This window comes from Myotis davidii, unplaced genomic scaffold, assembly GCF_000327345.1.
Source record: "Myotis davidii unplaced genomic scaffold, ASM32734v1 scaffold370, whole genome shotgun sequence".
NCBI lineage: Eukaryota > Metazoa > Chordata > Mammalia > Chiroptera > Vespertilionidae > Myotis > Myotis davidii.
In genome coordinates, this window is record NW_006288615.1 from 17,669,025 (window position 1) to 17,694,295 (window position 25,271).

Sequence of the window (25,271 nt, forward strand, 5' to 3'; positions counted from 1 at the left end):
CCCTGCTCGCCCTGCTCGTCCCCGGCTTCCGAGCACAGCATGGCGGTCAAGGTGACTCCAACTCTCTACTGCTGCCTTTATTGCATAAGAGACATTCTGGGGACCCTGCCTGTAGCCCTTCACCTCTTCCCATTTCCTTCTTTGCCTGGTTCTTAGATAGCGTGTCCTGAGGCTCCAGCCCGCGGGTGGGAGAGCTGTGTGGGGCTTGGACCGGAGGGAGAGGATGCCTGGTTGGGGGAGGGGAAGGAGGCGGGATTGTGAGTCTGAGGGGCCTGTGAGGACCCCGGGTCTGTGAAGGAAGAGTACTGTCCTGCTCTAAGTGCATGGGTTTGTGAGTCCGGAGTTGGAGGCCATCGAAAAGGGAGTGAGAGGAAGTGACATGTAAAGTCGGGGTACCTACGGCATCTGTGTATTGCGTGGGGGGGGGGGGGGGGGGGGGGGGTCCCGGCGTAATTGAGTAATTTGACACTTCATGGTGACTGGAGGCATTGGTTGGCATTTGCGCTGCAGGTGGCAGGAGGTCGAAAGTATTTGGAAACGTAGCAGCTTTCATATTTTAAGTTGGGTGGGGAAAGGGAGGGGAGGGGAGATGATTGTATTCTGGATTGCTTTCCGCGGGTAAGAAAAGCTGCTAGGCCATGCGATTAATTTGGGTGTTTCAACTTTCCTGTTGATCTACTCTTGCTGGCCTCTTGATTTGAAGGTGGGTGGTTGCTAACCGTGTTGTTAGTGGATGTGGAGTAAAGTAATGGATTGATTCTCACTGCCTTCCCTTGCAATCCAGATGAAATCTACCTGGTAGATTTTCTCTGTTTTAGGCTCTTCACATTTGTCTTTCCACCCTGTAGTCACAGATCTCCAATTTGACAGTTCTTATCAGTATTAGTGCTTTTGGTTTGTTTTAAACTAAATGCCCTTATAAAAGATAAGAGCATTGATTGTTAGCACGTGTGAACTCTAATCTGAAGAGATGTGGCCTCTAGTGAAGCATTAACTGGCTTTTTTTTTTTTTCTCTCTCTCCCCTTACAGGTGCAGACAACCAAGCGAGGTGATGCTCATGAGTTAAGAAACATATTCCTACAGGTAAATTGGCCTATGTAGTGTGCTTTTCTTTTTTTTTACTGGAGGAAAAAGGTGTAAATCTAGTACTTGTCAGGCCTTAACTTTTAGGAATGGTCTATTTTGATATATTCTTAACATGGCTAGATAATATAGCTTATAATTCCTATTTTATTAAGGTTTGGATGAAGGTTTTTATTCTTTTAAAGTTTGATAAAAGATTTTCCTCAATTATTGTTTTTGTAACATGACTCAAGACATGTAAAAGAATGCTAAAAGAAGAATTTCCAACTACCCATAAGCACTGACCAAAATACAATTTATGAATGTATTGACATTAAAATTCTTTCTTGAAAGTTGCATGTTTTTAAAGTTTTCATACTTACAAACAGTTCTCTATGTAATTTTTTACAGAGATAAACAATTATTGCTAGTCAATTTATGTATGTCTTTTCTCCCTTTATTTTTAAACTATTATATCTGTACACTTTTGGGGTTTTATTACAAAATATTACTGTCTGAGATTTTGCCAGGAGCCACCTTAACTTGTGATAAGTTTTAGGATCAGTGACTTGGCTATAAACTTAAAAAAAAAGTTATCTTAGTTTTTTGTTTTGCTTTCTTAAATTCCAAAGTTCAACATGTAAGAAGTTGCTTAAGGGGATGTAGAGAAATAAACTAAAGTGTTCCACTAAATATTGTGCTTTTTCTTGGAAACCTTCTTTTGAGAATGTTCTATTCAGGACCTGGGTTCTTATACAGAAATTCTGACCTTAGGCAGTCCCTGTTGGGTATTAGTTTTCTCTGTAAAATGAGAGGTGATCTTCAAGGTTCCTTCCAACTCCGAAAGTTTATGATTCTATATTAGGAACAGATTCTAACATATGCTGATGAGCCTGGAATAGATGACATTTTTATCTGAGACATGGATTGCTTAACCTATTTTTGGGGATGAGGCTGCATAGATGATTTTAGGGGAAGCATAATTTCAAGAATAAATGTAATTGTAATAGAAATGCTCTGTTTATGGTTTGAAATCCTTATTCCTTACACAAGTTCTTGAAAATAGCCAAATATATGTTAGTATCCACACCATATGATTCTATCCAATTGTCTTGTGAGTTCATGTGATATAGTTACTTTTGTTTTCTAGATTAAGTAGGCATGGAAGAAGTCAGTTGAAATGATGCATGATGCAGGGAAAAGAGCATTGACATGAGTGTCAGGAGCACTGGGTTTAATTCCCAGTCCTATCTGGTTGTACCGGTGGGCTAATTATCTGGCCTTTCTGGGTTTCATCTTCTCATGTGGGACTCAGTACGACTTAAGGGAATGGGTGTTGTAGGCAGTGGGAAGGCATCAGGTGTTAGACTGGCAGGATCGGACTGGATCAGGGTTCAGCAACCTCAGTACTTGAGTTCTGCCTAGGAAAGAATTCAGAGCCAAAACTCAAACTATAAGAGAACATTTATTTGGAAAATCACAGAGGTAGAAGGAGTAATTTGTAGAGGAAACGGGCTTAGGAAACAAGGTATAGACGTGCGGAGGGCCCTGGGAATGAGGAATGTAATGGTAACGTTCCTGGGGGAAGAGGAAGGAAGAGGAGGAGCTTGGGCGTGTGTGGGAGGCAGATGGAGGTGGTCCTCCCTGTTAAGTGTGGAGATTTTAAGGGAAGTTTTGAGGGAATATCTCAATAGAATATTCAGTAGCTTTCCAGGTGTGTCCTTTCAGGGTCAGGGTTTTCACTGATTGGTTGATTGGTGTCTGGGCAGGGGGTCTTTATTCAATGCAGCTGATTCTGAGGTCAGCTATGGTGTTGCTTGTTTGGTTTTGCTGCTTTTCTGGGCCTGGACCTGAAATACAACTGAGGCCTAGGTGTTACTCTAGGGAGAAAAGATCAGGGGGTCCAAATCTTAGGATCCCTGATATGCTAGGGGAGGAAAGGTCACCCTGGGGACGAGGTCCCACTCTGCAATTTTCTTTTGCTAGGCACCAGGGCTTTGTACCTGGTCCATTGTCCTTGCTCTGCTCCATGTCTCTCCACCTACCTACCACATCCGAACTGAGGCCCTTCCAATTTTAAAAACCCATGGGAAAAATCTATAGTTCTGTATGGATTTGTTTTTTGGGAGGAGGAGAGATGGAAGTACAAAGAAAGAGCTAGGACAGGGGTGGGCAAACTTTTTGACTTGAGGGCCACAATGGGTTCTTAAACTGGACCGGAGGGTCGGAATAAAAGCATGATGGAGTGTTTATGTGAACTAATATAAATTCAAAGTAAACATCATTACATAAAAGGGTATGGTCTTTTTTTTTTTTTTTAGTTTTTTTCATTTAAACCGGCCCGGATCCGGCCCGCGGGCCGTAGTTTGCCAACAGCTGAGCTAGGACTATGCCTAGTTTTTTGAGGGGTTAATGACAACTATGTTTGTTAAGTTAAAGAAAAAAAATCTATTTACTTAGGTGATTTTTTAAAAGGGCCTCTACACTGTAACTACCTAGAACATTTGGCCAGAGTTTGGAGTTGAAACAGTGGGAAGGCACTGTGGGTTTCTGAGTGGGTAAATTGAAGTGGTGAATTCTGGCACCTCTTTGTGTTCGTTGGACAAAGTGTGGAGAGGTTGGAAGTAGGTAGGACGATCAGCTAAGAGGCTATTGAAATAATATATGTGAATGATAATGACCTGGAGAGGCTGGGAAATGGAAAGGACAATACCAGGGACTTTGTAAAGGAAGGAGTATTGAATCTGGCATTTTTAGAATAGATGCTAATTGATGAAGCATCTATTTAAGGAATTTTGGGGGAGAGGAGTTTAAGTATGATAGATAAATAAATGTGCCCCAATAAGTTTAAGTCAGATTTGGACAGATACAAATTCATATAAGTGGTGCATGAATCCTTGTGATTAGGGGAATTGAATATAAAATAAGACAAGGAATAAGGGGCTGATTTATAAGTAATATCCACAATTGAAATGAGGAGGAGGAGGAAGAGAACTAGGGAGAATGGTCCCATGGGAGTTTAAAGTAGAGTTTTACAAAAAAGATACAGTAAAAAACTAAAATATAGCCTGGCCTATGTGACTCAGTGATTGAGTGTGGACCAATGAACCAGGAGGTCACAGTTTGATTGCCGGTCAGGGCACATACTAGGGTTGCAGGCTCAATCACCAGTAAGGGGTGTGCAGGAGGCAGCCAATTAATGCTCTCATGATTGATGTTTCTATCTCTCCTTATCCCTCTCTGAAATCAATAAAAATATATGTTTATAAATTACCCTGTTAATTGAATTTGGTTTTGGTAAGATTTGAGGGTCACTTGAGTTCAGGATCATTTGAGCTTTTAAAAAGATGATTTAATTTTGAATTTTAGAACACAGTTGAAAGCTCTTTTTTTAAAATAAAATTTAGAATTGTGTCATTAACTGTCTAAATTCACAAATAGCCAGTATGGCTCAAAAGTCTTTGTTTTGTAAGCAGCAAAATATTCCTATTTTAAAGTGCTGTTATATTTATGTTTAGTGAAATGATGTGTGCGAGTTCATGAGACGCTTTATGAGAATAAAGAATTATTATTTTGAGTATAGGAAAATAGATGCTTTTTTTCGGTATTCATTGCTTCTAAAATTTTGATGAGCTGTATTTCCTATAAATTAAAAAAGAACAGATAATATTCAGTAAAAATCTGGTTTTTTTTCCTCCTCCTCAAGTTTATAAAATTGGAGCACAACAAATGAATTCTATGTGTTAGTCTGTGTTATAATTTTACAACCAGTTGCCAAGCTAAGGTTTTACTATTACTACCTTTTCAACTGTCATTTCTTGATTTATCTTTCTTTTTTTACCTCTCTCACCCACTCACTATCATCGACCTAATTTTGCTATATCAGAAGTATACAGTACAAAAAAGGAGAAAATAGAAGCAATGAAGGAGGTGAGGTGAAGACAAGAATGCTACAGGCTGTTTGTTATAAGGCTGACAGCTTTCAAAATAAAAACTTTATCTGGTCTGTGCTTTGTGGCAAAGTAGATTTAAAAAACTTTTTTAAGTGTATGATTTTTCAAGAACTCTTTTTTTTTAGTTGGTAGACCTTCTGTTCATTTATCAAAGTATTCTATGGTAAAAGCAACACTTGTTGAGACTGCACCTTTCATTACATATGCTAGACCAAAAATTATTTTGAGCCTATTCTTTTTCTCATTATCACCAATGTAACAATGAAGATCATATCCCATATAAAATCATGAAAATGCTTTCTTTTTCTATCTTGTTTATTTAGGATTAAAGAATAAGTGGACAAAGATGCTGTTAATGTAAAACAAAGAGTGATTCTTAGTTTTATGGTAACACATTTTTATTTGAAAGAAATGTCCTTTTATTTAATAAAATTTGTTTACATATTTTGTAATTACTTACTTTTAGCAGTAACCTGGGGCTGAGAATGAAATTAAGCAGAACTTTTAGCAGGAGACCCTTCCACTTTGTTGGAATATGCATTAGGACTATGTTTTCAAAAGTGTGGGATACTTACCATAATATTATAGTTATAATACAAGTAGTAGTAAAAAATGTTAGCATCAACTCAGGTCAAAAGTGGAGGGGAAAAATTGCTCTCATACAATATTTGTGGAAACAAAGAGTCTTTGGAAAGCAATATGGCAGGGGTTTCAAAGAAAAAGAAGATACCATTTGGGCAAACAGTTCTACTTTTGGGATATTTATCCCAGAGAAAGAAAAATACTCATCCTATATAATAAAAGAGTAATATGCAAATTAGCCATCACTCTGCCACAAAAGATGGCAGTGGCTGGGCCAGGATGCTTGCGTTGTCGCCATGGCGATGACGCAGGCGTTCTGCCCCAACCTGCTGGTAGAGGGCCTCTGAGCCTGCTTGGTCACCGCTGCTGCCAGGGCAGAGGAGCAGAGACACAAGCCTTCAAGGGGGCCCGGCACCAGCAGCCCGAAGCCCTGCAGCCGAGGCAGCGCTGGGGCCACTGGGGCCAGAGGAGCAGAGACAGAGCCTGAAGGGGGGCTGGCACCCAGAAGTCCCAAGCCCTACCTCGGTGTTGGGGCAGGAGGAGCAGAGACACAGCCTGCAGGGGAGCCCAGCAGCCAGCGGCCCCAAGCCCCGTAGCCGAGACGGCACTGGGACCGCTGGGGTCAGAGGAGCAGAGACACAGCCCACAGAGCGGCCGGCACCCAGCAGCCCAAGCCCCATGGCCACAGAGGCGCTGGGGCCACTGGGGCTGCAGCAGAGACACAAACCCGCAGGAAACCTGTGGAAAGGGAGATAAACTATCATTATCTCCCTTTCCACAAGATGAGAAAACTGACTGATTTATTTAGTGATATGGCCCACACCTTTCTCCAAGCACAGGGCATGTTATGACCACTCCCAGGAAGGTCTGGTTAGAATACTGTCTCCAGGGAATAACGCTACTGTGGCAAATCATCTAAGAGAGGAAACAAGCTTTTGTTGGGTTTATTCTGAAGGACAGAGAACATGCCACCCCAACATATGCCATGTTGTTATATTGATCTTGAGCAGATGCTTGAAAAACAGCAAATGCAAGGAGAGGCTTTCACTGAAGTCTCCTGATCTGCCTAAAATCGGACCCCACCCCAAAAGGTTCCCTCATGGGAAAAGTGCCACCAGCCAGTGAAGACTGACTCCTGTCACAGAACAGGAGACTAGAAATTGACATCACACTCAAACTTTGTTACAAACTATCTCCCCCACCCCCATTCATCTTTCCTAAAAATCATGTACTCTCCTCTAAGAGGCCTACATCTCCCGTCCCCTCTCCCTAGGAAGAAGGTATTTAGATCTGGATTCTAAGCCACCTTGGGGAGTTATTCATTTTTCCCTGGGATTTCCCACATATACATGAGGTACACATGTTAATGAACTTTTGTTTTTCTCTTGGTAATCTGTCTGTCACTACAAGGGCCTCCGCTAAGAACTCAGAAGGGTAGAGGAAAACTATTTTTCCTCCTCCATAATTCTATCTCGGGAAATCAAGTCCTGGGCTGAACAGTGAGTTTGGCTCAAGTGGCAAGCAGTCCCGGCTGAGGGGAGGGAAGCTTCTAGGGTGAAATCAATGATACTGGCATCAAAGTAGGAAATATGCTAATTAGACCAGACGTCTTCCGACGACCTTCTGGACAAAGCCATGGTGGCGGGAACAAGGCAGAAGTGATTAGAGGTGATCAGGCAGGCAGGGGAGAGCAGTTAGGGGGATCAGGCCGGCAGGCAGGTGAGCAGTTAGGAGCCAGCAGCCCTGAGGGGTCCTGGATTGGAGAGGGTGCAGGCCAGGCTGAGGGAACCCTGCTTCTGTGCACGAATTTTGTGCACTGGGCCTCTAGTAAGAATATATATGTTCAAGATTGTTAGTTGCAGTACTCAGCTCTTCCTCAAAAAGGGGAGAGAACAAAAATGCTTTCAAAAGGGGAGTGGTAGAAAAATTAAGCTATGCAGATACTAAAAAGAATGTATTAGATCTATTGCAGCTGATTTAGAGGGATTTCCAATGTACTATTAAGTGAGAAAAGAAAAATGTAAAGAAGTGTATATAGCAGTGATGGCGACCCTTTTGAGCTCGCCGTGTCAGCATTTTGAAAAACCCTAACTTAACTCTGGTGCCGTGTCACATATAGAAATTTTTTGATATTTGCAACCATAGTAAAGCAAAGACTTATATTTTTGATATTTATTTTATATATTTAAATGCCATTTAACAAAGAAAAATCAACCAAAAAAATGAGTTCGCGTGTCACCTCTGACACGCGTGTCATAGGTTCGCCATCACTGGTATATAGCATAATACTAATTTTCTGTAAGTCACTTATATGCATATTTACACATGTTTGTATGATTTAATGGGCATTGAGAAAAATATGGAAGGATAGAAACTAAGTTGTTAACTTGGTTGGGGAAGAATTAGGGGAAAATGAAACAAGGTTACAATGTGTATGTATCAAATTTTGAGCAAGTGAACAATTTAAAAAGCAAGAATTTAGCAATTCAAAACCTGAAGTCAAAAGAGGACTTCCTAGCATAAATTGGATTGAATAAACTCAGTATGAGATGCACAGAAGGGGATCTATAGTTTCATAACCACACTGATTGTTTTCCCAAGTTCTTTAGAATATAGGGGTTGAAGATAATAAATAACCTTTATCTTAAGTTTATAAAGTATTTGCCATAAACTATATAGAGTTCTCATTTTTTAAAAAAGTGTTAGGCATTAAGGGCAAACTGGCACCATAGTGAGACTTTATCCTTGAATCAACTAGAATAATTGAAAAATAACTGAAAAGATGAGAAAATTAGTGTTATTAGATGCCATGTAATGTTCTATCAATCACATTTTTCATTGCCTACTACATGGCAGGTTAGGCATTGTGCTAGGTTATAACTAGGTTATAGAGCTAAGATAAAGGAGTTTAGTAAAGGTAGGACCTCACAGTCTAGGTAGGGGTGAGACAGACAATAACAAGTATACACACACATACACACACACACATACTACAGACAGTGACAAGTCTACTAAGGAAATAAACAGAATGATGAAAAAGGCTATTATTTTTCAAGAGGGTGGTCAGTGAAAGTCCCTAGGATGTGATACTAGAACTAAGAACTGAAAGGTGGGTGGAAAGAATTCCAAAAAGAGGACTCACATGTACAAAGGCCTAGATATAGAAAAGGGTTTGGTATATTAAAAAAAACAGAAAGGAGGCCAGTGTGCCTGAGGCATCAGTGAGTGAGGGGGATGAATGTCTAGTAAGAGATCAGGCTGAAGGAGTCATATAGGCCACGGAGAAGAGTTTGGATGTTTTTTTTTAAAGGGTATCGTGGAAACCACTGAAGGTCTAGCACTTAGGAAGTACTATAGAATGATTCAATTTGTATTTAAATAGATCTTGTTCAAAAAGAAAAAGTTGAAATTTAAATTCTCTTATACACTTCTGTGCTTTATCATGAATGATTGCTTTGAGTAGACTGATTCTTCCAATTTAATTACCTCTTGTCTATAGGGTTCTTAGAATATCTTGAGTTGTGCCTCAGGTAACTTGTCTTCCAGGAAGCAACAGAGTGTAGCTGGAGTCTACGTGGGCTTTGTAGTTTAACTTGGATTTGAATCCTTATTTGATCCCTTTTGTTATGTGACCTTAGGTGTTCACATTACTTTTGGAGCCTGTTTCATCTGTCTCTCAGAAGGATAATTACACCTAGTATCCCTGTGTGAGGTAATGAGGTAATAATGTGTAAATGGTGCCTGACACATGGAGAACTGAATAAAGTTTGGTTCTTTGTTCTTTTCCTTTTCTTCTAAAATGAGATGAGGACTTTTCTTTCCTGAATAGGATTTGAGTCCCTTATTTTCCCCCAGGTAACTGCTGGGCCTATAAAGTAACTTAAGATATTAATATGTGTTTATGACTGTGTACATGTAATCAGTTAATTACTTATATTCTTGAGACCTACATCCGAAGATGTTTACAAATCCCCACATTCTGAAATACAATTGTAAGAGGTAATGGCTTCTCTCAAGTCTGTAGGCTCTGAGATGGGGCATAGCATGGTCTAAGACTGAGAGACCTGTGAGGCTGTGGAAGATACGCAGTTTTCCCTTGAACTCTCAGTTGCCCGGTCTGGATCAGAGAAGGAATAATAGTCTAATTATAGACTCTGAAATATCAAAACAAATCTGAAAGAGCGACTTTTAATTCACTTTTTAGGTGTAACTTAAAAAAAATAAATCAGCAAGTCCCAGTTCTGTCCAACTCTTTTTTACTTTGTGCATCAGGTCCTCGAATAATGTCATTGTGCTCAACTGTTTCATTATAATGTTGATGAGCTGCTATAAGACCTTAAGATTTTTTATATCAATTAGGCTATGGTTTCTTTATACATCATTTTGCTTCAGTTTCAAAAACCTATTGATGCTAAGTGAGGACTGCTGAAATTTCTGAAGCATCATTCACTGAAACCAGTGCCATGGCCATTTTTGGATTTCTAAAACTGTAATTGGTTATTTACTGAGTCACTGTTTTGTCTCAGGTACTAGTCTAAGTATTTTATACAAATCATATTTAATCCTCAGAACAAATCTATAAGATAAGTATCGTTAATATTCCCATTTTATAGATGAGGAAACTGAGACCCAGAAAGGTGAAGTAACTTGCTCAAGGTTGTACAGTAAATGGTTTATGTATTTTAATGCAATTTTTTACATAATGTTAGTACATCTAGAATCATCTCATTGTTCAATAGCCTTTTAAAAACATTATTATTGAAATTTTAAACATATACACATTTAGAGAAAAATAGCATAATGAATTGCCATATACCCATTACTCAGCTTCACCATCTATCATGGCTAATCTTGCTTATCTATATTGCAGCTGCATTGGATTATTTTGAAGCAATTCCCAGACAACATATCACTGTATCCATAAATACTTAATAAATACTTCAGAATGTATCTCTAAAAGTTGATGACTGCAAAACCAGCCAAACCACAATAAGATGATCACACCTAAAAATATTCCTTAATAACATGGATTTCCATTCAGTGTTGAAATTTTCCTGATTTTTTTTAAGTTGTTTTATTCCACGTCTCATTTCCCTTTTCCTCTCTCTCTTGCTTCTCTGGAATTCTATCTCCCAATACCCATAAGCCTTGCTTAACTGTAAGTGTTCAAGGGAACCTGAGCTAAGTACCTGTCAACTACATTGTCCAGGCTCCCTAGCCACCTGCTTTCTGGATAGTGTTGTCAAAATGGAAGGACTTAATGGGACACTGAAGAGAAGGAGGAAGGAGAAGCCGAGGTATCCTCTTCCTCCCCACTTCAGAGAGCATCTCTGTTAGTAACTGAGGCAGGAGTGATTCTTGCTGTTGCTCATCTCTGAGTTGCCTCAGTATCCCTTCTTATTTTAATGACCAGTTCTTATATTAAATTCCCTCTATCAAGCAAACAACAAAAAAAATTAGGATCTAAGTCAGGTTCATACATTGTATTTGGTTAATTTGTCTCTTAACTCTCTCTTCTTTTTCTTTTTTTTATTATTAGTTAGGGTATTACAAATGTGTCCTCATCCCCCCCATTAACCCCCAACCTTCCCCCCCGCCCCCGGCCCGCACACTCATGCTCCCATCCCCCTGTTGTCCATGTCCATTGGTTTGGCTTATATACATGTATACAAGTCCTTTGGTTGATCTCTTCCCCTTACCCCTGCCCTCCCCAACTTTCCTTCTGGGGATTTGTCTCTTAACTCTCTTAATATTTTCTGCTTCCTACAAGGATAAAGGTCTTCCTTTCTCTGTGGTGAAAATCTTGGTATCTAATCAAGACTTACCAACATTAAAGCATTCTGTCTCCCTAGGAGTTGTACCTTGATTGTCAAAGGCATGATTTACCCAGGCTTATAAATATATATGTTCCTTTTATGTTCCCATGGTTACTTCCACCAAGATATTGAAATATTTATTTTAAGAACAATGCAAATTAATTATTCAACTTAATAATCTGCCCCTAGAAACCTTTGGTTCCAGTTACTGAGTTCTCTCAGGTCGTTATTTTATTTCCAAGGCTTTTGGCTATTTTAAGGAGAAAATTGTTTTGGTCGACCTAGTTTATTACGGTAGCTTCAGTTGGTTTCAGTGATTAACAAGGGTCTTGTACCTCCCTACTGTGTTAGGAATTGCATTGTTTAGTACTTAACAGTTGGACTTGCTGTAATGGATAGTAAAAATACATATATTAAAGCAAAAAGAAAAATAAGCCCATAGTATTTCATGGAAGAAATCTGAGTTAGGCAGACATTTGAGGAATTTTTTTTTGCAAAATCAAATAAAAGATTTTGTTTGTGAAATATGCAACTGAAAATGCAAATTAAATTTAGATGAATAAAACTACCTTTTCCCAAAGCATGTGTACTTGATTTTGATAAATATCAGAAAAACTTTGCATCACTAAAATCTTTTTAAAAAAAATTAATGTGGCTCAATAAAGTTGTTAAAATTAATGTGGCCAAATGTGATAAACTTATTTTTACTCATTAAAATATTATTTATGATAGAAGGTGAATTCCACATTGTACTGTTGTAAGAGGGTTTGTGTGTCAGATCAGTTGTGGTCTTTGCTCATTATGCAGAGTGCTTTTGTAGTGAAAGGGCATGCATTCCTTACTAAATTGGGCTCCTATGAGGAGTAGGAGCAGTAATAGGGAAGAACAGCAAAAGGGTTCAACCGCCTCATATGCTCAGCTCTTACCTTGGTGCATGTCTTTTTCTCCCATTGTTCATGTAATTCATTTTTCTATATGGGAAGTGCTCTATTTAATAATTGAAATTACTGAACTTTGTGACATTGTCATTTGATTTACTGAAATTGAAAGTATATTAAGATCTGAAAATGACATTTCATCTCTGTTGGAACAAAGTCATAGAGGAACAGTTTGTTTTGACTCATATTACAGCCACATGATGGATAAGCAGAGATGAAGCTGCCTAGACTAGTCAGGACTGATCTCCTGATAAACCCAAGAATTGTGGGAAGAAAACTTGGTTTGGAGAAAAATTAAGAATTAGAACAATAACTCCTTCAGGTTTGAGCAAAAGCAGAAAAATTCAGTAAAGCAGGAGGGAAACTTTTCTGTGTTTCTAAGCATTTTAGAATAATTTCAATAGTTCTTCTATAATAACAAGAACTTTGGTGTTCAAGATTTCATTTTTTCCCCTCACAACAACACAGCTGTTTCTGTTAAAGAGGCTCAGAGTGTTTTGCTCAAGAAATCTCAACTAGTGAACAGTATATGGGATTAGGACCTGTTTTCTGACCCTGGTTTAGGTGTCCATCATGCCATTGTCTCTGAGCTATCTGAGGACAGGAACAATGTTTTATTGATCTCTGCATCTAGTATCAGGCAAGGTGCTTCATAAATGCCTTTAATTGAATGCACAATAACCTGAAAGACTTGATTTTACCAGATTTTTAGTTTAAAAAGTAGTGCTTCTATATACACTACCTTGATTTTGGTATACATAAAAAGGAATCCTTGATCTTGATACACTGCATAATTTTTAAAAAGTAACCAGCTTTATAGTCACAGCAGATCAGAATTTTCCTGTGTAATCTCTGAAAAAATCTTTTAGACATAGAAAACATCAAAGGGTATTTTAAAAAAATTTTAAATCATTTAAGCAGGTAATTTGTATCATTTAGACTATTTGTTTTTTTTTACTCATTCATGTTATTGAATTTTAAGTTAACCTTTTCTCCCCTTACTCAATGGAAATTTAGGATATTGTGTAAATTCTTTGTAAAGTTTGTTTTATAGTTAACCTCTTATGTAGGTAGCACACTCTAAAGGTCACTTAAGGTTAAATTTGATAAATGGCAAGTGAGTTACTACTATTTAGTTTACTCCAGGCAAGTGAGGTCTTGACATGTTGATCTGTTGGCTTGATAGGCAGAACATTTCTAGATAACATGATCTTTTCATTTGCAGCTAGAGGTAGTTCAGTGTGAGTATGAAACCCTGCCATCTCTTATAGGCAATAATTTGGATTAAATGTGTACAGATTCTAATCTACAAGATCCATCTTATTTCTCAAGCTTCAGAATGTCTAGCTTTTTCAAGCACATGTGAACTATACTCAATGTAAATTTAAATATTTCTGAAAATGTCAAAGCTATATGCACTTTTACATTCAAATACTTGAGTTAGGTTTGGATAAAGTTTAAGAAAATAGACCACCTGTGGTGGTTTTGGTTTTGGTTTTGTTGTTTTTTAGATCCTCTCAGCCACTTCTTGTCTATGTCTTTCATGTGTCCTTGATTTCTTGCCCAAGAGGATTTACTAGTGCTTAAGAGACATCTTTGAAATGGCAGATGATTAACTCTAAAGTTATTTGGAGTACGGATATAATTTTTGGTTAATTTAAAGTCATTTTAGTTCACCCTTTGAAATAACAGGAACAAAATGGAAATGATATTATGAAACTAGTAAGTTGTTTGTTATATTAAATTTTTAGCATTGGGAGTCTCAAATTTTGTTTTAAGTTGCTTTTTATTGTTTTTAGTATAAACACTCAAGTCATTTTGAGTAGCAGAAAGGTCTCGATAAGGCCACTTAACTTTTTATTTCTAGCCTTGTGTGTTCCTCTAGGCCAGTGGTTCTCAACCTTCTGGCCCTTTAAATACAGTTCCTCATGTTGTGACCCCAACCATAAAATTATTTTCGTTGCTACTTCATAACTGTAATTTTGCTACTGTTGTGAATCGTAATATAAATATCTGATATGCAGGATGATCTTAGGCGACCCCTGTGAAAGGGTCATTTGACCGCCAAAGGGGTCGCGACCCACAGGTTGAGAACCACTGCTCTAGACCATGTTTACATATATATATATATATAACTTTTAAAAAGTTTTTATTGATTTTAGAGTGAGAGGGGGAGAGAGAGAGAAACATCTATGAGAGAAAAAACCATCATGATCAGCAGCTCCTGCACACCCCCTATTGGGGATAAAGCCTGCAGTCCAATCAAATTAGAATGGAACTGGTGACCTCTTGGTGCATGGGTCAGTGCTCAACCACTAAGCCACACCAGCTGGACGGCCATGTTTACTTTTTAAAAATCTGTTTGACATTATTACCCAGTCAGTTAAAATAAGAAGCATTAAAACTAATGAAGTTGTTTAAATGGGTCATTTTTATTTTAAAAGCATTAAAAGTACTTTTGGTTTAAATATATTACCCATTTTATAGTATCTGCTTTTTTTTTAACAAAATACTTGAAATGTTTTAGCATCTTGACTGACTGCGTAGGTTCTAGTTTCAGTTCTAAACTCCCTCTTCTGTCTGTTCAGGCAACAGGCTCACTGACATTGCCAAGTAATTGTCTCTAATGTAATGAGTTAATTAACTATCTCCTGCAGAAGTCAAGTAGTGAGTGACTCCTTGTGGATGAGAAGACTTTCTTTTCTCTCAGCTGTACACTTGATCTTTTAGACAAAATCAAGTTAAAATAGACTGGGAGAGTTGGGGAAAACACTAGCAAAATACCTCAGGGTAAGTGATTCTCTGGCATCATTTATAATCCCAGATACTGGCTGAGCCTGTTCCAGTACATGTCAACAAAAGCATTTGTTTTCCTTGTTGGCTGCTGTGTCCTTGGTAGTATGTGCTAAGGCTGCTCTATTTCCTGGTAGTTTTAAAGTCAAGAATATTGTGAAATTCTGGTGATTCAGTAAGTACTGTATACTTTTAATGTGTGCAAGTGTGTGTATATGTATGTGTTCTGTGTGTGTAGTGGTGATAATCCTGGCAATCAAACTCAGGTATTGCTATAAGACATCTCTGCCCCCCCAAAGGACAATTGGATGCCAAATTTTGTTAATACTAATGCAAATATTTTCATATATCCTCTCTTTTGAAAATTTATATATGCTAATTAAAGAAAGAAAGCAACACTCAAACAATTGTGAAGAGAGAGAACAAAGGTCACCATAACCCATCTATTGTATTTTCTTATTTTGTATTTAGTTCTTCCTTTCTTAAATTTTTTCATAGGAGTCATGCCCAGGATTCTTTGTTAAAGGATGTGAGCATTGTTATAGCTCTTTATACATGATGTATAGGTATATTTGTGTGTATGTACTTATTGCTAAATCACTTTTTAAAAGGACTGAATTTGAAAAAAGATGTACAGAACAGTGTAAATAGTTGTTATTATTTGTGTAAAAAAGAACTAGATAAGAATATTCATACAAACATACTTGCATTTGTATACTGACATGTATATATAATGTATATACACATATATCATGTATATGTAATTTACTTGTTCATTGTGTAAAAGAGATCTGGAAGGATATACAAGAGATTGACTGCCTCTGGAGTGGGGAATTGAGTGACTGGGGACAGAGGTGGGAGGAAGACTTCTCACTGTATAATATCCTTTTGTACCGTTTTAATTTTGAATGGTATGAATGTAACACTATTAAAGTCATATCCATTAGCAATGGGTGAATGTAACCATTGGTTTTTTCCCCCCATTGTTTTTTTAATTTGCACTTTCCTCTGCCTTGGTTAAGCCTCAGCTTCTTTCACCTGGATCTTTGTGATAGTCACTGCTTGGTCTCCTTGCCCCTAATCAGCTTATTTCTTCCCCAATCCATCTTTCACATTGCTACCAGGGAGAGCAAAGATGAGACAATACCTCTCCTCCCTTAAAATTTTTAGTGCTATCCCATGGCCCACAGAATAAAATGCAGAGTTATTCAGTTTAGTTTTCAGTCTTCCACCATCTGGTCTCAAACTGTCTTTTCATTTTCATCATCTACATATCTTTATATGTATACCTCCTCTTTGTTACCATTTCTCTCTCCAGCTAACTTCTCTCCTCCCCAAAGAAGAAGAAAAATTATTTCTATATTTGTTCACATTGACTATTATATTTTAGTCTAAAATATCCTTTCTCTCTGTTTGTAGTTGAAATTGAATTTTACTTTTAAGGCCTGTTTTGAACAGGCCTTCTCTTTTCTCCTCCCAACCCCATCCTATCCATCCTTAGAATGAACCACTCCTTTTTGGTTCCCATAGTTCATTTTTCATATTGTGGTTTGGCACTCATATTCTTAGTGGTTTACTTGTCAGTCTCTCTAAGTTCTACTTTTAGACTTCCTTGTGTTGCTCCCTCTTTCCAACTGCAGTAGTCTCCCTGACATTGTGCCTTTCCCCATTCCTGAAAAAAAAAATTCTTGTATTTGTGATCTTGGTAAATGTATCAGATTATGTCATACATTAAAGAAGGAGAGGAGGAAGCAATTGATAGGAATTGGTAGAATCCATTCACTATTAGTAGCAATATTGTGTAGTTTATTTTTTAATCCTATGTTTATATACCTGTTGTTTTAAAACATCAAAAATTGTTTAGTCTTCATTTTATAGTTGTGTGATATGTCTAAGGGGGCTGGAGAATGGAGTTGTTGAACACTCACAGTGAGTTAGTGGTAGGGCCAGGATTGAAACCCAGGACCTTTTTAGGAATGACTTTTAATAGCATGTAGAGAGAACATGATTTTATTTTGGGGTGATATTCGCTAGGTGCTATTGTTAGCACTAGCTAGTAAAAATATGTCCACTTTGGGCTACTTCTTATGTAGGTTGATACAGAATTTTCTGTGATAGCCTCTGTGGTGTGTTTCAGAATACAACAAAGGAAACATTTTTTATTTAATGCTGTCCTTGTTAAAAGTTAGATTATAAATAAGGATATTTGAAATGCTTAACCAAAAGTTCTTTGCTCTGGTCCTTTCATCCCTGTCTTTTTTTATCAGAAGCAACCACTTGTAATTCTTTTAGCTATTTATTTTGGTATTTTCCTTTATATTTCTACTAGAGGCCCAGTGTATGAAATTCATGCACAGGTAGGGTCCTTAGGCCTGGCTGGCGATCAGGGCCAATCTGTGGGACGATGAGCGGAGCAGTTGGGGGCCCCCTGCTGGCACCCGTCTTGTCTGGCGTGGGGCCTATGGGCTGGGGCATATCCTGCATTGAGCATCTGCTCCCTGGTGGTTAGTGCATGTCATAGCGACCAGTTGTTCGACCGGTCATTCCGCCATTCAGCCGATTTGCATATTAGGCTTTTATTATATAGGATACTTCTATTTCTAGTCATTATTAACTTTTTTATTATAGTAGTTGAGGAATTCCTTATACTATGTTCTCCCCCATTCTTTTTCCTCCATTCCTCACTGTATATTTGTAATCATAATTTTATTTTTATTAATCCTCACCCTAGGGTAATTTTACATTGAGTCTTAGAGAGAGTGGAAAGGAGAAGGAGAGACACACACAGAGAGAGAGACACATTGATTGGTTGCCTTCCCCATGTGCACCCTGATTGGAGTCAGGGATTGAGCCTGCAACTGAGGTATGTGCCCTTGACCGGAATTGAACCTGAGAACCTTCAGTCTGTAGGCTAACGCTCTGTCCACTGAACCAACTGGCTAGGGCTGTAATCATTATTAAGTTAATATTTGGTATCTACATTATTACTATTAATGTTTTAGTTACGTCATGTATTATGATATTTCCTATTTTTGTACAAGAAAAATACTTTTTCATTATTTACTTTTTCATAAAGTACAGCATCACCTAACTTTAAACTTGCTTAGTAATCTTTTTTTAAAATATATATTTTTATTAATTTAAGAGAGAGGAAGGGAGAAGGAGAGAGAGATAGAAACACCAATGATGAGAGACTCATTGATCGGCTGCCTCCTGCATGTCTTCACTGGGGATCGACCTGCAACCTGGGCATGTGCCCTTGACTGAAATCGAATCCGGGACCCTTCAGTCCACAGGCCAACACTCTATCCACTGAGCCAAACTGGCTAGGGTTTACTTAATAATCTTTGTACCTATTGCCAATTCATTATTTTAATAAATATTCACTCAGTGCCTACTATGTGTCAAGCATTATTTTTTTAATTTTTTAAAAAATATATTTTATTGATTTTTTACAGAGAGGAAGGAAGAGAGATAGTTAGAAACATCGATGAGAGAGAAACATCAATCAGCTGCCTCCTGCACATCTCCTACTGGGGATGTGCCTGCAACTCAGGTACATGCCCTTGACCGGAACCGAACCCGGGACCCTTCAGTCCGCAGGCCGACACTCTATCCACTGAGCCAAACCGGTTTCGGCTGTCAAGCATTATTTTTGGTGCTTGGGGTACATCAGTGAGCAAACTAGACAAATATTTTTTTCTTTCTGACACATTCTAATTGGGAGATAGATAATAAAGATAAAAAAAGTAAAATATGTAGTATTTTAGAAGTATAGGTGAAAGGTACCAAGTGGAAAACAGAGCAACATATGGGGAATTGGAAATACAGATACAGGCATGGGTTGTAAGACTAAATAGGATGATAAGTGTAGGTGTAATTGAAAAGGTGACATTTGATCAAAGATTTAAATTTCTCCCAGTGTTATTTTCGACATAGGCAAATAAATGCCCTGGATAAGCTGACCTTTCATTTTCCCTAGTGGCTTCCTTCTTGGAACCCTCTGCCCCAGCCAGGATTAGGTACTCTTGGGGCCTGCAGCACAGTTCTGGGATTTCCCTTGGCCATTTTCCTGAGTTGAATTGTCTGTTTCCTAATTCCCACATCTCCCTCTTATTTGGTTCATGTTCTCTTTTTGATGGAGCAAGTTATCCTATAGCTTCCTGAGAAAGGACACATGAATGGAGAAAAAAAAAATGTTGAGAATGTGGCTATCTCAAAGTGCTTTCAACCTACCTTTACAATTGATTGAAAGTTTGGCTCAACTTAGAATTCTAGGTTGGAAATTATTTCTCTTAGAATTTTCAGGGCCTTACTGCATTGTCTTCAAGCTTCCAGTGTTTCTGTTGAGAGGAACATGATGTCTGTGATTCATAATTCTTCATATGTGACCTGCTTTTTTTTTTTCCTCTGAAAACTTTTAGGATTTTCTCTTTATTCTGATGGTCTATAATTTTATGATTGTGGGCCAAGTCCTGGTGTTTTTTTGTTTTTTTTTAATTTATTATGTGTTTCTTCAATTCTGGGAAATTTTCTGATGGTACTACTTTGATAGTTGAGTGAAGTAGCTAAAGCAACTTCATTTTTCTAGATCAGTGATTTTCAATTGATGTGCCACAAGAATTTCTAAAACATGCAATACCTGCCCTAGCCAGTTTGGCTCAGTATTTGGAGCATTGGCCCACAGACTGAAAGATCTTGGGTTGATTCCAGTCAAGGTCACATACCTGGGTTACAGGCTTGCTCCCCGCCCCTGGTTGGGCCTCATGCGAGAGGCAACCAATCAGTGTGTCTCTTTTGCATCAATATTTCTCTCTCTCTGTCTCTCCTTCCCCCCTTCTACTTTCTCTAAAAATCAGTGGGAAAAAAATATCCTCAGATGAGGATTAACAGAAAATAAACAAAAAGAACCATGCAATACCTTAACTGTTTACTCAAAAGCACTGACCTCTTTCCCCATAGATTGTCAAATAAAAAAAATTAAAACAGCCCACACAACAATAGCCAACCAGTGTGAATGAATCAAAATTATATCTATTTTATTTTGTCAGATTGGCAAAAAAGTATATTTTTTTGGTGTGCAGCAGAATTTTAGTAATTAGTTTATGTGTGCCATGAGATGAAAATCGCTGACATAGTATATCAGTACTTTACCAATGTTCTTAGGTCATGCTCTTGGTATTTGTTTTTTCACTATCCAGAGAAAAAGTCTGCATTTTCCATATTTTGATTTTGATACTTGCCTTTAATTTACATTTTCCTAAGACATTTGTTAGCTACAAAATGATATTGAGTAACTTTAATATTTAAGTATACATTATCTACTTTATAGTATGCCAGTACTGAAGTCGATGGAGAGCATTACATGACCCCGGAAGACTTTGTCCAGCGTTATCTTGGGCTGTATAATGATCCAGATAGCAATCCGAAGATTGTTCAGCTCTTGGCAGGAGTAGCTGATCAAACCAAGGATGGGTAAGACTTTTATGCATTTTCTAAATGTTTTTAAAACATTTTTAGAGAGAAAGGAAGGGAGAAGGATAGAGAGATAGAAACATCAGTGCAGGTCCCCTACTGGGGATTAAGCCTGCAAGTGGGGCATGAGCCCTGATGGGATTCTGACATCCTAGTTCATAGGTCAACGTTCAACCACTGAGCCACACTGGCTGAGCTCTTTATGCATTTTTTGAAGGTTAATGCCCTGCAGTGTCTGATTAAAAAATGGAAAAACCACCGAAACCAGTTTGGCTCAGTGGATAGAGCGTTGGCCTGGGGACTGAAGGGTCCCAGATTTGATTCCGGTCAAGGGCATGTACCTTGGTTGGGGCACATCCCCAGTGGGAGATGTGCAGGAGGCAGCTGATCGATGTTTCTCTCTCATCGATGTTTCTAACTCTCTATCTCTCTCCCTTCCTCTCTGTAAAATATCAATAAGATATATTTTTTTAAAAAAATGGAAAAACCATAAGTTTACCTATGACAGTTTGGAATTTTAATATCAATAAATCATATTTTTTCTGAGGTGATCATAAAAACTGTGTTATTTACTACTATTATCAAGGATACTGGCATTTCTTTTTCTTTTGAAAAACTTATGTGTGAAAAGTCATATCTACACTAATAAAAGAGAAAAATGGTAATTGGCGTACGACGCTACCCTTTTCATTGGCTAATCAGGGCTATATGCAAATTAACTGCCAACTCAGATGGCAGTTAACTGACAACAAAGATGGCGGTTAATTTGCATATGTAGGCACAATGCAGGGAGGTGAAAGGGAAAGCAGGAAGAAGCCCCCTGCCAGTGACAGTGATCGGAAACCCCCTGGGGCCACCTTTGCCCTGTCCCCCAGCCATGATCGGAGAATCAGGTGCCTTTTCCGCCCTGGCCAGTGATAGCAGGAAGTAGGGGTGGAGCCAGCGATGGGAGCTGGGCACGGTCGAAGCTGGCAGTCCCGGGAGCTAGGGGTCCCTTGCCTGGGCCTAAAGCGGAGCCTCAGCCAGAGGCGTCCTGCGGGGGCAGGGGTGGAGAGGCGTTAGGCCTGGGCAGGGGCAGAGTGGGAGATCACGGGGAGCTGGGAGTCCCCTGCCCAGGCCTAATGTCTTGGCCAGAGGCGTTAGGCCTGGGTGGGGGGGGCGGAGCCGGGTATTGGGGGGATATGGTGGTCCCCTTGCCCAGGCCTGAAGCCTGGGTCAGAGGCGTCACGCTTGGGCGGGGGGTGGAGCAAGTGATCAGAGGGAGATGGGGGTCCCCTGTCCAAGCCTGACACCTCTGGCGGAGGTGTCAGGCCTGGGCAAGGGGCCCATCAGGCTATTGGAGGGTGATGGGGTCAACGCCTGAGGGCTCCCAGTATGTGAGAGGGGGCAGGCTGGGCAGAGGGACCCCCCCCCCCCACACCCAGTGCATGAATTTCGTGCACCGGGCCCCTAGTTTTATATATAATCTGAGCAGACTGGTTTTCAGATAACTAAGTATATTTCTTTCATTCATTCATTCATTCAATAAATATTGAATACCTACTATCTACTATGTTTTAGGCACTGTACTACATGCTAGAATTGCATCAGTGAATAAACTATGCAAAAATGAACAAAATCAAAAGTAAATTAGAATATGTTAGGAGATTATATGTGATATAAAGAAAAATCAGGGAAGAATTTAGAGAGTGTTATTTGTTCATTTCTCTGTCTACTCATTTATTTGACAAACATTTATTTATTTTTTTAAAATATATTTTATTGATATTTTACAGAGAGGAAGGGAGAGGGACAGAGAGTTAGAAACATCAATGAGAGATAAACACTGATCAGCTGCCTCCTGCACACTCCCCACTGGAGATGTGCCCACAACCAAGGCACATACCCTTGACCGGAATCAAACCTGGGACACTTCAGTCCACAGGCCAATGCTCTATCCACTGAGCCAAACCAGCCAGGGCGACAAACATTTATTGAACAAACACCATTTTCCAGGCTTTGTTGGGCCTTAGAAATGCAAACATAAAATGGAGTTCCTGGTCTTAAGAAGAAACTCATGGCCTAGTGAGATAAAGAATGGGTAAACAACACAGAAAAGTCATACTTTGGGGATAAGATGCTACAGCAGGAGTATATAAAAGGTACAAAGGACACTCAAGAAAGCATTATTAAGTCTGTTTTGGGTGGTCAGGACAGCATCACAGAAGAGGTGATGATTGTGAAATCTGGCAAGATGAAAGGAGCTTGCTGGTGGTTGGACAAGTAGGAAGGAGAATTCCATGAAAGAGGGAGCAGTAGTGACTTGAAGCACCAAAGGGCGTTTGTGTGTGTGTGTGTGTGTGTGTGTGTTTTGGGGAGTGTGAGTGACGAGGTTGTGTTACAAGTACTTTGGTGTGGTTGTGGTGCTGCTTTGCCACTTTTAGAGTTGTGGTTGGCTTTGTGTGCTAGGCTTGACTATATGCTGTCAAAGAGGGGCTCATGACTCTCAGTCGTGGAGATATTTTTAGCCTGGCTGTTTATGGTATAGTCGCAGAGATCACAAGGTGCATCTTAGTAGAGTCTCAGTTTATTCAATTCAAGGAGAAAAAAAGCCACTGTTTTTATATTAAAATCACATATGACTGTATTATGGAGCAGATGGAATATTTGTATGAATTACAGTGGGGCCTTGACTTACGAGTTTAATTCGTTCCGAGACTGAGCTCGTTAAGGAGCTCATTAAGGAGCTCATTAAGGAGCTCATTAACTCAAATTACTCTATCAACTCAATGCAAAAAATCGTCCGAGAGACAGCTGATATCTCAAAAAACTCGTTAGTTGGGACACTTGTAAGTCAAGGCCCCACTGTATAAAGAAAATTTTGCCTTGTTTCATGAGTTCCAAGTTACATCCCCAGGCCTCCAAAGACCCAGGAGTTTTTCTCTTCCCTGTAGAGGTGCTTGTGTGAAAAACTAAAACAAAACAAAACTGGGCAATAAGGAACCTTTAAACATTATTTCCATTATCATCTTATATAATAAAAGGCTAATATGCAAATTGTCCCCTCTACTGGGAGTTCGACTGGGAGTTGGACCAGGTGGCGGAGCGGGCTGGCCAACCTCCTGCATCCCCTCTCCCCAGCCAGCCCGGCCTGATCAGCCCTGATTGGGATAGGCCGACCGGACCTCACCCATGCTTGAATTCATGCATTGGGCCTCTAGTAAAGGATACGATTTTAGGAAAATCATAGGTTGGAGTAGGACAAGATTTGAATGCAGTGATATCTGCCTAGGGGACTATTGTAATTGTTAAGTAGAAATGTTATCTATCTTCTTTGAGTCCAGGTTTAATGTTATATTCATTTGTATTTTCCTGCATTGACATTTACTATGAGGATTATATCTTAGAAAGATTTTATATAATTTATCAATGGCAGACATTGGGGAAGTTGTATATATTTTGTGTCTAATCTTTAAAAAAGTCAAATCAGCTGATAGTTACTGTGGACCATTTAGTTATTAGATTTCTCATAGTGCTTAAACAGTAAGGCATATGAAAATTCATTCTAGCCCTACCCGCTTTGGCTCAGTGAATAGAGTGTTGGCCTGTGGACTGAAGGGTTCCAGGTTCGATTCTGGCCAAGGGCACCTGCCAGGGTTGTGGGCTCAATCCCTAGTAGTGGGCGTGCAGCTGATCAATGATTCTCTCTCATCATTGATGTTTCTATCTCTCCCTTTCCCTTCCTCTCTGAAATAAAAAGAAAAAGAACATCCAAAAAAAATTAATTCTGTTTCATCAGAATTCCTTCTTCAGACTTATTAAAAGTAGCATATACATTTAGCTGTTTTAGGAATGATCAGAGTATTTATTGTTATTAATTTGGTCCGAGAACCGTTTTCAGAGTATCCATGTCTTTTCAGATGCTTCCTTTTGTGAACATCTGGCCCATTTCAGTGGTGTCTTTTATGAAGCATCATTTATGTGATTCTCCCAGACTCACTTGGGTTGTTAAAAGTGTGGTCAAGGGTTTAAGTTGCCAGAGAAGAATAGGTCAAAAATGGGTTTTGGTAAGTAAAGAATCTAATAATGTTGAATGGTGTTTACTTAAAACAACATCATCACTTGCTTCTCTTTTCAAAAGGTAAACATGTTCTATTTCAAATGGTAAAAACTTTTTCAACTTTTTTTTTTCTCTGTCTTTGGAATGAGTCAAATTGGGATTGGTTAGGAAATCTAATTCAAAGTTATGTCATAAAAATTATAAGTAAGTTTATGAAACGGAAACTTTCTAGAAGCAGAGAAACGTGGAATTTTCTAAAAATATAGGGATTCTTAACCTCCTCTTGTTCATGAATAATCTTCAGAGGTTCCTGAACTTGGTGAAATCTATAATAATAAAAGTATAATATGCTAATTAGACCGAACAGCCTAATGACCTTCCAGATATCATTCTGGACATCCTTCTGGAACAAGCCACAGTGGCAGGGGCTGAGGTAGAGGTGGTTAGGGGCAATCAGGCAGGCAGGTGAGCAGTTAGGAGCCTGCGGTCCCAGATTGTGAGAGGGATGTCTGACTGCCAGTTTAGGCCTGATCCCTGTGGACATCCCCCGAGGGGTCCCAGATTGGAGAGGGTGCAGGCTGGGCTGAGGGACCCCCCGCCCCCCACGCAAGA

The 25,271-nt window shown here is 39.0% G+C and overlaps 1 protein-coding gene across 4 annotated transcripts in view; it reads left to right on the forward strand.

The window, feature by feature from the left end:
- SLC25A12 (solute carrier family 25 (aspartate/glutamate carrier), member 12) overlaps nucleotides 1-25,271 on the forward strand; it is a 171,559-nt gene that overhangs the window by 83,130 nt on the left and 63,158 nt on the right. For 3 of the 4 annotated variants that reach the window (XM_015561985.1, XM_006760630.2, XM_006760629.2), the window contains 2 exons: nucleotides 1,031-1,084; nucleotides 20,478-20,620. In XM_015561985.1, coding sequence (XP_015417471.1) covers nucleotides 1,031-1,084; nucleotides 20,478-20,620 — 197 coding nt within the window. Of the gene's footprint in view, nucleotides 1-6; nucleotides 52-1,030; nucleotides 1,085-20,477; nucleotides 20,621-25,271 lie in introns of those variants that run through there. The other variant, XM_006760628.2, reaches the window with a different exon arrangement.